Source organism: Coregonus lavaretus (genome assembly GCF_964263955.1).
Source record: "Coregonus lavaretus genome assembly, chromosome: 11".
Taxonomy (NCBI): domain Eukaryota; kingdom Metazoa; phylum Chordata; class Actinopteri; order Salmoniformes; family Salmonidae; genus Coregonus; species Coregonus lavaretus.
Window position 1 is genome coordinate 43,612,256 of NC_139998.1, and position 12,914 is coordinate 43,625,169.

At 40.7% G+C, this 12,914-nt stretch overlaps 1 protein-coding gene across 1 annotated transcript; it reads left to right on the plus strand.

The window, feature by feature from the left end:
* Positions 1-533: 533 nt before the first annotated feature.
* Positions 534-9,037, plus strand: LOC311137082 (lipoprotein lipase-like). The gene is made up of 10 exons (XM_084171414.1): positions 534-803; positions 2,647-2,828; positions 3,142-3,321; positions 4,443-4,554; positions 4,968-5,201; positions 5,498-5,743; positions 6,744-6,864; positions 7,119-7,301; positions 7,505-7,612; positions 7,753-9,037. Exons 1-10 carry the CDS (start codon positions 710-712, stop codon positions 7,802-7,804), a joined length of 1,512 nt encoding a protein of 503 aa, XP_084027540.1. The 5' UTR covers positions 534-709; the 3' UTR covers positions 7,805-9,037.
* The last annotated feature ends 3,877 nt before the right edge of the window (positions 9,038-12,914 follow it).

Below are 12,914 nucleotides of genomic sequence, written 5' to 3' on the forward strand. Positions count from 1 at the left end.
TCATAAATATTGCGGGGAAAAACCCATTGTTACTTAAAACGACGTCACTGGTTCTTCTCAAACTACATTTTAACAAGGAACATGTGTTTTATGAAACACTCTAGTTATGCTGCATTGTGTCTGGTAGGCCTAAATCACAGAAGAGCGCAAAACTGGAGCATGAGATTATAGACTGCATAGCTCACACACCTATATAAGCCCATTTCGGATTACATTTTTTATTTGATATTTTCTAAAATATATCTTGAAAAAAGTTGTAAAACAAATTAGGCTAATGCATTGAATCTCTAAACAAATAACAAGTAAACCGATTTGGTGAACATATTTTAACCATAACAAGATATTATTCTGAAATGAAGGATTACAAGTGAAACCTATAGAACAGCAAATCCTATAACATTTCCATATGTAAAGCGCATCGGTGAAGGCACATTGTTGCAATTTTGCGTTTGGAACCAGCTCAAGTCCAGCCCACTCACTTCAGACCAATGGAGTTTGTTTATTCAAATGAGCCTCTCATAAAGACAACTTGGAGCGGCAATTGTGGTAGACTTCGTAAGAAACTACTCTGTGATCACAGTCAGATCATAGTTTTTGACCGGAGCGGTGATCCTACTGACCTATACAATTGGATCTACTACTCCTAAACCAACATTCAAGGAACTTTTCATTCGGGACTTGACAGAGGAACCTCTAGATCAACAATAATATGGGAAAAGAAAATACCAATTTGGTCACCGTTTGGATCATTCTGGCAAATATCTGTGCATCTTTTTCAAGTACACCAGAACAAACACATTTTGGTAAGTAACAGGCATTTCTACTGTTTGTAGAGCTGACTTTGGCTTTGTTAGAGAGAGGTTAAATAAATACATTATTTTCCTGGGGGCTGACTAGCCATCTGGCATTTCGGGCAAATGCCAGATGGGCTGGCCAATTTCTTTTGTCCAGTGGGCCTGTCTAACTTGTTTTTTTGCACAAAAGTATAATTATTTGGCTAATAATGGGGTCCTCAAGGAAAAAATGTGCCGGTGTGGGGGCCTCAAGAAAAAGAATGGGCTGGTGTGTTAGAAATGCCAGGGCCAATTTCTGATCCCAGTCTGCCCCTAGTCGAATTTCTCTCGTAAAATAAACACTCAAGCCAAGGGGAAGCAGCATAATTGGTGCAGCCAGCTCTAACTGACCCATAGTAACCCAGAAAAGAGTTTCTAAAGTTGTCAGACCTACCTACCCCACTCCTCTGGGGCCTTTTGTTTAGGGTGCGCAGTGGGTACCTCTTTCATGAATAATCTTTTCAACCAGTGCAACAAAAAAATAATTGGATCAGAAAGGAAATTAGGCATTTTCATGGCAGATAATTATTTGCAAATTCAAGTGCAATTACAACAATATTTTGAGAACTAAAATATGTTAACATGTTTTTTATGCATAATAACTATTTTCCATTTGTTTTACACGTATTTGCATAATAACATAGCCTATATATATATTATAATTATTATTAACATCATATTCAATATTTAATGGGCTCCCGAGTGGCACAGCGGTCTAAGGCACTACAGCTCAGTGCTTGAGGCGTCACTACAGACCCCCCGGTTCGATTCCAGGCTGTATCACAACCAGCCGTGATTGGGAGTCCCATAGGGTGGCGCACAATTGGCACAGCGTCGTCTGGGTTTGGCCGGTGTAGGCCGTCATTGTAAATAAGAATTTGTTCTTAACTGACTTGGTCGATAGGCCTGTTTTTGTGTGAAATCCCCCCTAAATGCTTAATTTCAATAGGCTAATAGCATTACTAGAAAATGTGGAATCATGAATGAACGTTTGGTTGGTAGAAATGCAAGTGGCAAAAGGGGGTGACACTGGACTGTTAAAACATTTCATTATATATTTTATCATGCTGGTAATTGGACTAGATTATACCAATTGAAAAACTGATAGATTCTGCAGATTGTGTCTTTGTAAATATTTTCTTCCAAGATACTCAGTGTGTGAATATAAAAAAGCTGAATTGCCACCACATGAAAGATCCAATAAAAAAATACTCGAATTTGTTTCTTTGTAAACAAATTGTAGATGCTGGATTTTATTTGTCATGCAAATCAGAAGTACATTTTTGGTAGTGGTAAAGTGTTTGAATTGCTAGTGACTGCCTTGTACAATCTTGATTGCTGTAAGCATTTCACTGTAAGGTCTACACCTGTTGTATTCGGCGCATGTGGCAAATAACATTTGATTTGATTATGACAAACTCTTCACTAATAGGACATCTAGACTGAGTTTCAATATTTATCTGGTTGAAAATGTAAACAATAGTATAATGAATGAGGCAGATGCCTATAGACTCTTGACTCCCCTGCATTGTGCATAATGGTAACCTGTATGCCATTATAACAGGATTTCTGTTTAAAGTGCCAACATGCAAGATTATGCACTAGCAGTAAAGCGGGCGGCAGGTAGCCTAGCGGTTAAGAGCGTTGGGCTAGTAACCGAATGGTCGCTGGTTTGAATCCCTGAGCCGACTATTTGACAAATATGTCGATGTGCTGTTGAGCAAGGCACTTAACCATAAAATCTCCTGTATGTTTCTCTGGATAAGAGCATCTGCTATATGACTAAAAATGTAAATATCATCACTCTGTGCAGGTAACAACAACTCTACTGAATGGCTTGAGGACTACACCGACATTGTATCCAAGTTTTCCCTGAGAACCGCTGAGGTACCAGATGATGACCTGTGTTACATCGTTCCCGGCCAGCCCTTAACCGTCCCAGACTGTGAATTCAACCCTGAGACTCAGACGTTTGTCGTTATTCATGGATGGACGGTAAAAAGCTTTGACACTCTAATATGATTTATTACTACAAAAGCATAAATTGTTGACCATCATTTGAATAAGGTGTATTGTTTATATTATGAGGGAAATAACTCAACAGTAATTGTCCCTAAAAATAGATTCAGCAATGATAACTAGATGCATGATGAGAAGCCTTCCGCTGTCCCTAATTATAATACTCTAGTGCTCATTCATGTATTAAAGTGCTGACACTTGGCTGGTCTTTAATCAGTGCAGTGAGCAGACAATGGGGGATAGGGGCACAGTGGGTCAAGCCAGCCACTGATCCCAGAATCTCCTCCAGGTCACAGGGCTGTTTGAGAGCTGGGTCCCTAAGCTGGTGACAGCGCTGTATGAGAGGGAGCCCAAGGCCAACGTGATCGTGGTGGACTGGCTGACCCGGGCCCAGCAGCACTACCCCACCTCCGCCGCCTACACCAAGCTGGTGGGCAGAGACGTGGCCAAGTTTGTCAACTGGCTGCAGGTAAGTGATCTCAAGCACACTGTGTACATGGGAAATAATATAATATAAGCTTCACACAATGGCCTGATTTCTAACTTGAGATCAGACTTTCAGGCAGTAGTGTAAATGGGAGAGTTGAACAAAAGTTGCACATGAAGTTTGGAATCGACCTAGTTATTGAAAATACACTGAACAAAAATATAAACGCAACATGTAAAGTGTTTATATGTTTCATGAGCTGAAATAAAAGATCCCAGAAATTTTCCATAGGCACAAAAAACATATTTCTCTCAAATGTTGTGCACAAATTGGTTTACATCCCTGTTAGTGAGCATTTTCTCCTTTGCCAAGATAATCCATCCACCTGACAGGTTTGGCATATCAAGAAGCTGATATAGCCTCCCTACTGTTATTTTATTTTACTGCTGCTCTTTAATTATTTGCTATTTTTATGTTTTTCTTAAACTGCATTGTTGGTTAAGGGCTTGTAAGTAAGCATTTCACCTGTTGTATTCGGCGCATGTGGCAAATAAAATTTGATTTGAGATACTAAGGCCTATTGTGAGGCAATTTTTAAAAAAGGTACAGTACCTGTGACCAACAGATCCGTATCTGTATTCCCAGTCATGTGAAATCCATAGATTAGGGCCTAATTAATTTATTTCAATTGACTGATTTCCTTATATGAACTGTAACTCTATAAAATCTTTGAAATTGTTGCGTGTTGCATTTATATTTTTGTTCAGTATACTATAAATTACTGGTGATGCAATGTTTTAGAAGTCAGAGTTGTGGATGTTTTTTCCTCCTGGTTCTGAGTTAGTACGCCTCATAAAGGCTTTTTACTGCAATGTTGTTGATCCACATCACATTATTGATAGAAGCGGCATGTGGAGCTAGTGAAGCATATCCTCTACTAGAAAAATACTTTAGGGCGAGGGAGGACACATTGGTATGATAAACCGCCTGAAATGGTTACATGTGTAAGCGGACAGTATAACTGATGGAACAGAATATACTTTAGAGGGTGTTAGGATACCCATGGCGTAAGAGGTTTTACAGCCAAGTCTTTACACAGTCACAACACACTTGACAGTTTAGGAAATAGGAATAAAACCATGTTTGCTTTCCCCCCCTGTCAGAAAACACTGGACTACCCCTGGGAGAGGATACATCTGCTGGGATACAGTCTGGGGGCTCATGTAGCCGGCATCGCTGGTCTCCTCACCAACCACAAAGTCAGCAGGATCACAGGTGAGCAGACAGTCCTTCTCTACTGAAGAGGTTTTACTGTTTGTCTATCAGTCTGTCACTATATATACAGTACATGTACCATGGATACAAACATGCATACATATGCAAGTTCTATCTCAGAGAATTTAGCCTCAACAGTCCCCCCATTTGTCTCCATAAAGTTTACCCAACTATGAAATCTCTTTGACCTGCTTAGAATATTAACATGTTTACCCCTGAACCAGATCAGGCCCAGGAGGCAGCAGACCATTAAACGCCATAATCACATCCATTGAGTACCTTGAGGCTTTACTTCAGAGCTGGAAGCACACTAAGAGGCTTTGGCCTGCATGGTCTCATGTACAGTATTACAGATGGACCGTTACTGATCTCTCTCTTCTTCCCCCTTCTCTCTCCTTCCATCCGTCTACCAGGTTTGGACCCAGCCGGCCCTACCTTTGAGCACGCTGACGCCCAGAGCACCCTGTCCCCTGATGATGCTCTCTTCGTGGACGTCCTGCACACCAACACCCGGGGTTCCCCAGACCGCAGCATCGGCATCCAGAGACCGGTGGGCCACGTGGACATCTACCCCAACGGAGGAACCTTCCAGCCAGGCTGTGACCTGCAGAACACCATGATGATGATCGCCACCACGGGCATCCATAGTATGTACTGTAACTTAACACTGGAATGTAATATAATCACAGTCTGTTATTATAATGTAGTAAATCTTAATGAGGCGTGTTTCTTGAAGTTTAAATAGCTGCATTTGACTCCATTAAAAGTGTCATTTTCAATGTCTTAACTTTTCTAACCACACACTGAAAGCCATGCGTCATAAGTCAGAGTAATCAAATGTCCCAGACACGGTCGCACAGTTAGTCTGGTGTATATTAGAGAATCAGCCAGTAATTCAGTCATCATGGTCCTAATGGTCTTGTTTTACATGGGTCCTGTGTAGATATGGACCAGATTGTGAAGTGTTCCCACGAGCGCTCCATCCACCTGTTCATCGACTCGCTGGTGAACGCAGCAGAACATCAGAGCATGGCCTACCGCTGCAGCTCCAAGGAGGCCTTCATGAAGGGAATGTGTCTCAACTGCCGCAAGAACCGCTGCAACAAGGTGGGCTACGGCGTCAACAAGGTCCGCCTGCCCCGGAGCACCAAGATGTACCTCAAGACCCGCGAGATGATGCCCTTCAAACGTAAGGGCGAGAGAGATGTAGGGGAATTATTTTAGGATGAGAGAGCACACATGCACAATTGGATTAATCTTTGTCACAACAGAAGGTTAATTCCCTGGCACTAAAATAGATTTTCACAAGTTAAGACTTGATGTACATTAGTTATCAAATCCTCAATGTATTGGTCTGGAAGGCTGAATGTAGTTATTGTAGTGGTGGCATGGAGCTGGGCTTAGCTCAAACTGGCCTTGAGAGCTTTAACGGAGGACTGAGTCTCTTTACCAGGCCATGTATGTTACATTAGTACAACGGGCCCCCGGTGCACATACTGTATCAGTACTGCATAACCCTGTTCAAACAGTGTGACTACTCAAGTCTAGACAAGTCCCGCCTTTATCAGTCCCTCCTGACCCCCTATCCATAAAAGATTCCATAACAACCGCCCAGCCTGCGTCCATTTTCCACCCCCCTCACCCCACTAATGTAGGATTGGCACAGTCTAACACATCTAATACGTTAGTGGCATCAGGGTCAAAACAAGCAGGGGGGATTAAACAAGGTTTATGGTGCAAGCCATGAAGGTCACATTAGAGTGAGGCTATTAGTATTTCAGTAGTGGCCGTAGTTTGGTAACTGGACATCACCGCACGTGATTGCTTACGGTGGAAAGTTACAGGATACTTTACATGCCAATTCTATTCGTTAATGCTTCATCTGAAGCATTTTCCTTCCCTTATCACCCTTAGTCAAGGCAGTAAGCAGATCAATAATATGGGTATGCAAAGACAGGTCATAATCATGGAGGTACTACAGTATTGTGGGAGCAGGGTAAGTATCTTTAGCTTTAACTGTGGACATTAGTGATGGGATAATGTCCACATGCCACAAACATTTCAAACAGTTGGAGAATGTGTCTCAACTGGACACACTGCAGGTGTTTGCACAGGAAAACATACTCAGGGTTTCAGACATCTGTGTGTGGCGTGGTTCTAAATTAAGGTCTCTGTCATTCTTTCCACAGTTTTCCATTACCAAGTGAAGGTGCATTTCTTCAGCAGCGAGAAACTGGACTACACTGAGCAGCCCATGAAAATCTCTCTGTACGGAACCCATGATGAGAAGGCAGACATTCCCTACATCATGTATGTATAGTCTGATATTAAAGAAAATAATAAAATAACAAAAATTATAGTTATTTCATTTTTTATACTTAGTTGTCAAGAAATGCTTGATATAATTTCTAAACATATCCAAACGTACAAATATCATACACTGACGTTGTAGCTCATAATTAACCCCAGAGATATCACCTCGTCACCTATTCTCAGCTGGGTACTATATACAGTACAGAAGGTGAACTGACCCCCTAACCTTTGACCTGTGTGTGACCCATCAGGCCCTTCCTGAACACTAACAGCACCGTGTCCTTCCTGCTAACCACCGACGTGGACATCGGGGAGCTGCTTATGGTCAAGCTGCGTTGGGAGAAAGACGCTTACTTCAGCTGGTCTGACTGGTGGGGTAACAGCAACTTCCACATCCGCAAAATGCGCGTCAAGGCCGGGGAGACTCAGTCCAAGTAAGTCATGATGATAATGATGATCTGAATTTTCCAATTGATGAGATTAATCAATGAGATTAATCAATCAAAACCCAGCAGTACTGTGGACCTTATTTTAATATATTTGACACTGCACATCATCTTTCAGATTGCCAGTCTTTGAGGTTGTATGATACAGGTTTCAGAAGGCTTTACTGATAGTCTTTACTGTCTGACTCCAGGGTGATCTTCAGCGCTAAAGATGGAGAGTTTGCCTACCTCGTCAGAGGAAAAGACGACGCAGTCTTTGTCAAATCAAAAGAGGACAACATGAGCCGGAAAGAGAAAACGTAAGAAAACCGGAACATTTAGCAAACTTTGTAAAACTTTGGTCATTTGAATGCATAAAAATCTATCAAATCCAAAGATTCAGAACTTCCTTCCTCATGTTCTTTTGTTTACTTTTTTCCCCCTTCTATCTTATCTTTAGGATGCACAGGCTCAAGATGCAGGGAAGCCTCTTCAAGAAGAACACTGCATGAAGCAGCACTTGAATACAGCCAAAGCTGGATGAAGCCTGGGAGAGCATGCTGGAGAGAAGATAGTTAGTCTCTGACCTGTACTGTTTTCTGCCTTCCATTCTATGTCATGAAATCTCCATCCCCAAGCACAATCTATATCACGTTATCCGCTGTGCTGGGAGTCAGTTTATGGGCTTTTTCTTCTATTAACCGTCATCATGGAGAGTGTTACAATTGTCATTCTAAAATCAGCTTTTTAATGGTTTTGACTTTGTCTGACGTTGGTACATTATCTTTGAAATCCTTCATCTGTGTTCATGTATACAAATCACATAAATGTATTTCTAACCCTATTCTGGGTAATTCCGATTCAAACTTTTGATTAAAAGAGATTGACATAGCTTCTGCTTTTATTAAAGCTTTTTGCCACATTCGGTATGCTAAATGTATGCACTCACTAACTGTAAGTCGCTCTGGATAAGAATGTCTGCTAAATGACTAAAATCTCAAATGTAAATGTAATAATAATAATGTCACTAATGCCGTCATGCCTAAACCACTAACTGCCACCATCACAGGGACCAAAGATGGTGACACTGTCTACTGAGTTGAATATTACAGTGATCCATGTAAATAGCTTTTCAATCAGTATTATACAGTATATATGAGTTGTTGTTGTAGATTAATACCCTGCTTGTTCTTTGTGTGCATTTGGTTATTGTGTTTGGCACGGGTCAAACTGGATTGTTGTGTTTAGATTATTATTTAATTGGTCACTTGACTTGAGAAGAAGAGAGGTCACAAGCAGAAGTTAGCATTTCCTGAAAACTTCTATTACATCCTTTATAGGTCCAAAATTATGTGGAAACAATTACCTTAACCCTATTGGTCAAGCATGCCTTTTTGAAAGGTCAAACAAAATGCTACACTAAATGTAGAACATATCTCTGAGCCTTTGCAAACATGGGTGGACAGCCCTACATAATAGCCATAATACATCCCAATAATGTTTCATATTCTATTTATTGAATGTACCTGTATATATTTGTATATTAAGCTGTAATATATTTGGGCAAGTTTCCAATTATGTCTTTATTTTTATTGATGAAGCTTTGATTTTATGCGTGTGGCTTTGGACAGACTGATCAAATTGGTCTCCATGCTAGCTGATGAGTACATGTACTTTTATGAACTGAAATGCAGTGCACTGTATGAAGGAAAAACATGATACTTTAATAAAGTGAATACATTATACATCTGGGTATTCTTGGATTTACTACTCCCTTGATCTACATATTGTGTTCTTGAATTCCTTAAATCTTATTCTAACCCTAGAACATGTAACTAGATTCAACATGTAGCTATTCTTAGGACATTATTCAAATCTCTGTCAACATAACTCAATAGTGTATAATTGTTGGCAATACATCACTTACAAGACTGACTATATAAGTATATAGTCGGCAGGTAGTCTAGTAGTTAGAGGCAAGCCAGCAGCCGGAGGGTTGCCAGTTCGAATCTCGGGTCTGATGGGAAAAATCTGTTGGGAAGTGAGCTGTCAACTGGAGGGTTCCTGGTATCAAACTCTAGATGCCATTGTGCCCTTGAGCAAGGCACGTAACCCCCCACAACAACAGCTCCCCTGGCGCCCAGTGTAGCAGCCCCCCTCATCTCTCCAAAACGTGTATATGTACAGTATGTGTGTCTTTAGGAGGGGTTTGGTTAAAAGCGGAAGTCAAATTTCCGTTGGACCTTGAGTACAATTGACCAATAAAGTGATCTTAATCTCTTAATATGATCACATGCTGAAACTTATGCCATCAATATAGAGGCAGTTGTCATTCACAGGTATTATCAATATTTGCTAACATACATAAGAGAAATAACACTAACATCATTTGATGTGATGGCTACTGTTGTAATAACAGTGTTATTACTCCTGTGCTTAACACACAGTGGTCTCATTGTGCCTAATCTGACACCTGCGGCTCATTAAACCTTACGTCTGACATTAGAGCCTATCATCAGTACCCTAAAATACCAAAACAAGTTATGCAACACATAGTGGCAATACACTGAGAAATAGCTTTGGACCCCAAATTCCCTGAGTTGGAAATACATGGTAGAATCCCATGAAAACAGTGAGGTTAATGGGTAATTATTGGAATTTGGAGCATCAAAAAAATAAGGAAACATGATAGGATAGGTATTTCCCCATGATTCACTACTGTGATACTTCAGTTACTGTACACAACAACATGAGATACATGAAACATTTTGTCAACATTTTGCTTTAATTCATTCATTAATACATATTTTTCATGGATTAAGAAGATATATCTTGAAAGTATTTGGCGAAAACATGGAAACCATCTGTCATCCAGGCTCATCCTCATTCGGTAAGTTACAGTCGGATTGAGGAATGACACTGATGTGTTTAAGCAATCCGGTCTGCCTGTGTTCCGTCAGGGGTGATGGACAGAAATAGGGTTAAGAAACTTCTTCCCTCCCTTGATGTCATCAAAATATTTCCTTATTGTGTTTTTGTGTTTGTGTACGACTGTCGCCCCTACAAAGATGTGGTTAAAACCTTACTTTTCACTGAACTTATTGTCCCAAAACGGTTGTCCCCAGAATGCCTCTCCAAGAAGTTATTGTCATTTTTCCATTAAAGTTCTTATGAAAAGCTCCAAAAACAAAGCAAACAACGTGAGATAAATGTTTGCAGTGAGGATGGAATAGTTTAGAATAATTTTAAAGATGTTCCTAATGGGAAAAAGATCCACTTCCGGCTCATTTAGCTACACAACACACACTATATATCACAATTATGATAAATAAACTAGGATATCTTTCCAGTTCACATGGTAAGAACTTCCTGAAGCCTTTAGAACCACACATGTAATTCTTAGAAAGAAAAAGCATTCCAGAACAATTTATCACCTCCAAAACTTTGGCCAGCAATTGTTGTTACGTTGGCTTCCAAACCAAACCAAATCACTGGCTTTTCCAAATCTCTACAGTACAGCTTTCCATCTTTATCTAATCAAAACAAACTGCGTCACCATAACACTGAATGAGATGCTTCCCTCCAAAATCAGTTTCCCTCCAGAATGGCAGCACCATAGCAATGGGGAGTGATTGCATCTGTTTTTCTAATACTGCTGTTCCTGCTTTACAAGGAAACTCTGTCATGTTCCTAGAAAAGCAACATTAGATTGGATGGCAACTGGAACGCTACAAGACCTGCTTTTTCTTTGGGGGGAGCAGCAGTGGATGTGTGTGTTGAATCTGGCAACAGTACAATAAGACAACTTCTGTGGGGATTTTTCCCCTTTTGTCCCAGTTGTTCCAAAACAACAGCGACAAATGCCAGCATCGGAGCCAAACTTTGTTTCCACCTCATTCTGAGCGACCAGGGGCCTCTGATAGGTTTGTCAGGGCGTCCACTCTGGACTTTTCCTTGGCGCTTGACAACAATGGTCCACCATAGAGGCTAGACACACTTGCCATGTGCACATTCTTGAAGGAAAGCATGTGACCCTAGCAGGTGATATTATTCTTAGTCCTACGTACACACTGGTGCACTGCTTTGATAATGGAAACACAGGACTGGTCCAACAGACCTCTGAGGCTGACCAATCACAATTCACATGGACTCCAGATCCCTACTGACTGATACAGTATGTCAAATGTTGGGAAGATCAATGGTCTTAAGTGAGGAAGCTGGTATGTGTGTCGTTGGTGAGCGGGTTAGTTCCTCCCTGTGTGGAGGTATTTCTGTGTTGTATTCTTTACTCATTTCAGTAAAGTACGTTTCTTCGAGTTCTGTGTCCTGCGCCTGACTTCGATCCACCGCATTACACTGACACTCGTGACATCGGCGTATGTGGCAAATCAAATTTGATTTGATAAGCGGCTTGCTCCTTCCTATCTACCAGTTCAGTTTATGCTTGGTGTTGCCCTATCCGTTGTGTGTGTGTGATGATGATGATGATGAAGTAAGTTCCCCTTTGTTATTATATTGTAGGAGAAATGTAAGTTAACTATGTGTATTATGATGCCTGAATTTATGGCGTATCCTTTATATCCATGCTATTGCTCCTTTATTTTATTCCTGGCAGTCTCCTTCGTTTATAGATGTTATGTTAAACCTATTTCCCCATAGTCACCTGGCACTACTTTGTCATGTCTGCACCATTCTGTTGTGTTCCTAATGTTTCCCATTTGTATCTCCCTTCCAGACCACCACATCCAATCTATCTCCAAGGCCTTACAAGTCACAACTTCTAACACATCCTTCCCACCAGTCTTATAAAACCATCCAACCCATGATCTCCCCATGTGCATTCTGACCCATGCACCATGGTGGCAGCAACCGTTAGTCCGCCAGAACCCTAGTCCTTTTCTTCAAGAAAATTCCTCATTTCCATGAGGAAATGTTATGCTGAAGTACTGAAATTCCCACAAGTTTCATAATGTTCTCTGAACTATTTGATAACATTCCCAATGTCAAACCAGTTGGAGAACATTACAAAAATTGAAATCAGTTTGAACTTTTAGGAAATGTTCTGTCAAAGCAATGAAATACCTTTTTTTTGTTTTTTTGGGGGGTGGTGTCAAGTTCCTTAAATGTGTTGAGCGTTCCAAAGCCAAGCAACTATCGTGCACCATTCCCATCACATTGTATGGGGAAGTGTTAAATTAACATTATTATTTTTTCAGGCATGCTCAAACTTTATGTAGAAATTTCCCTCACTTATGCAGTCAAGAGCAAGGCCATTTGTAGCTATGGGCAACAACTAATTCAATCTAGTCACATTGTAAATAACACATGCTTGAATACAATTATTAAAACTTCATTGCCAATTATCAACGGGATTTCTTACATTTACATTATACCCTCATTCCCTGCACCGGGTAAAATCAACCAATAGGTTTGTGACAGAGGGAGAGGTCCTATTTAGGAACTGGGCACTTCAAGGTGGTTCAGAGCACTACGCGCTACCGAACGCACAGGAAATCTAACCGGTGGTAAATTGTCACGGTTTTACGTTCAATTCTTTTTTTTCGGGCCTTAGATTGCAAACTTGACATTTCCCCAAAATAATAATTATTAGGTTGAAAAGAA

Excerpts from the sequence above, each read along its gene's own strand:
- LOC311137082 (XM_084171414.1), top strand. The coding sequence starts at position 710 with ATGGGAAAAGAAAATACCAATTTGGTCACCGTTTGGATCATTCTGGCA. Across the intron at positions 2,829-3,141 it reads TCGTTATTCATGGATGGACG|GTCACAGGGCTGTTTGAGAG; the intron begins GTAAAAAGCTTT and ends AATCTCCTCCAG. Across the intron at positions 5,744-6,743 it reads CGAGATGATGCCCTTCAAAC|TTTTCCATTACCAAGTGAAG; the intron begins GTAAGGGCGAGA and ends TTCTTTCCACAG.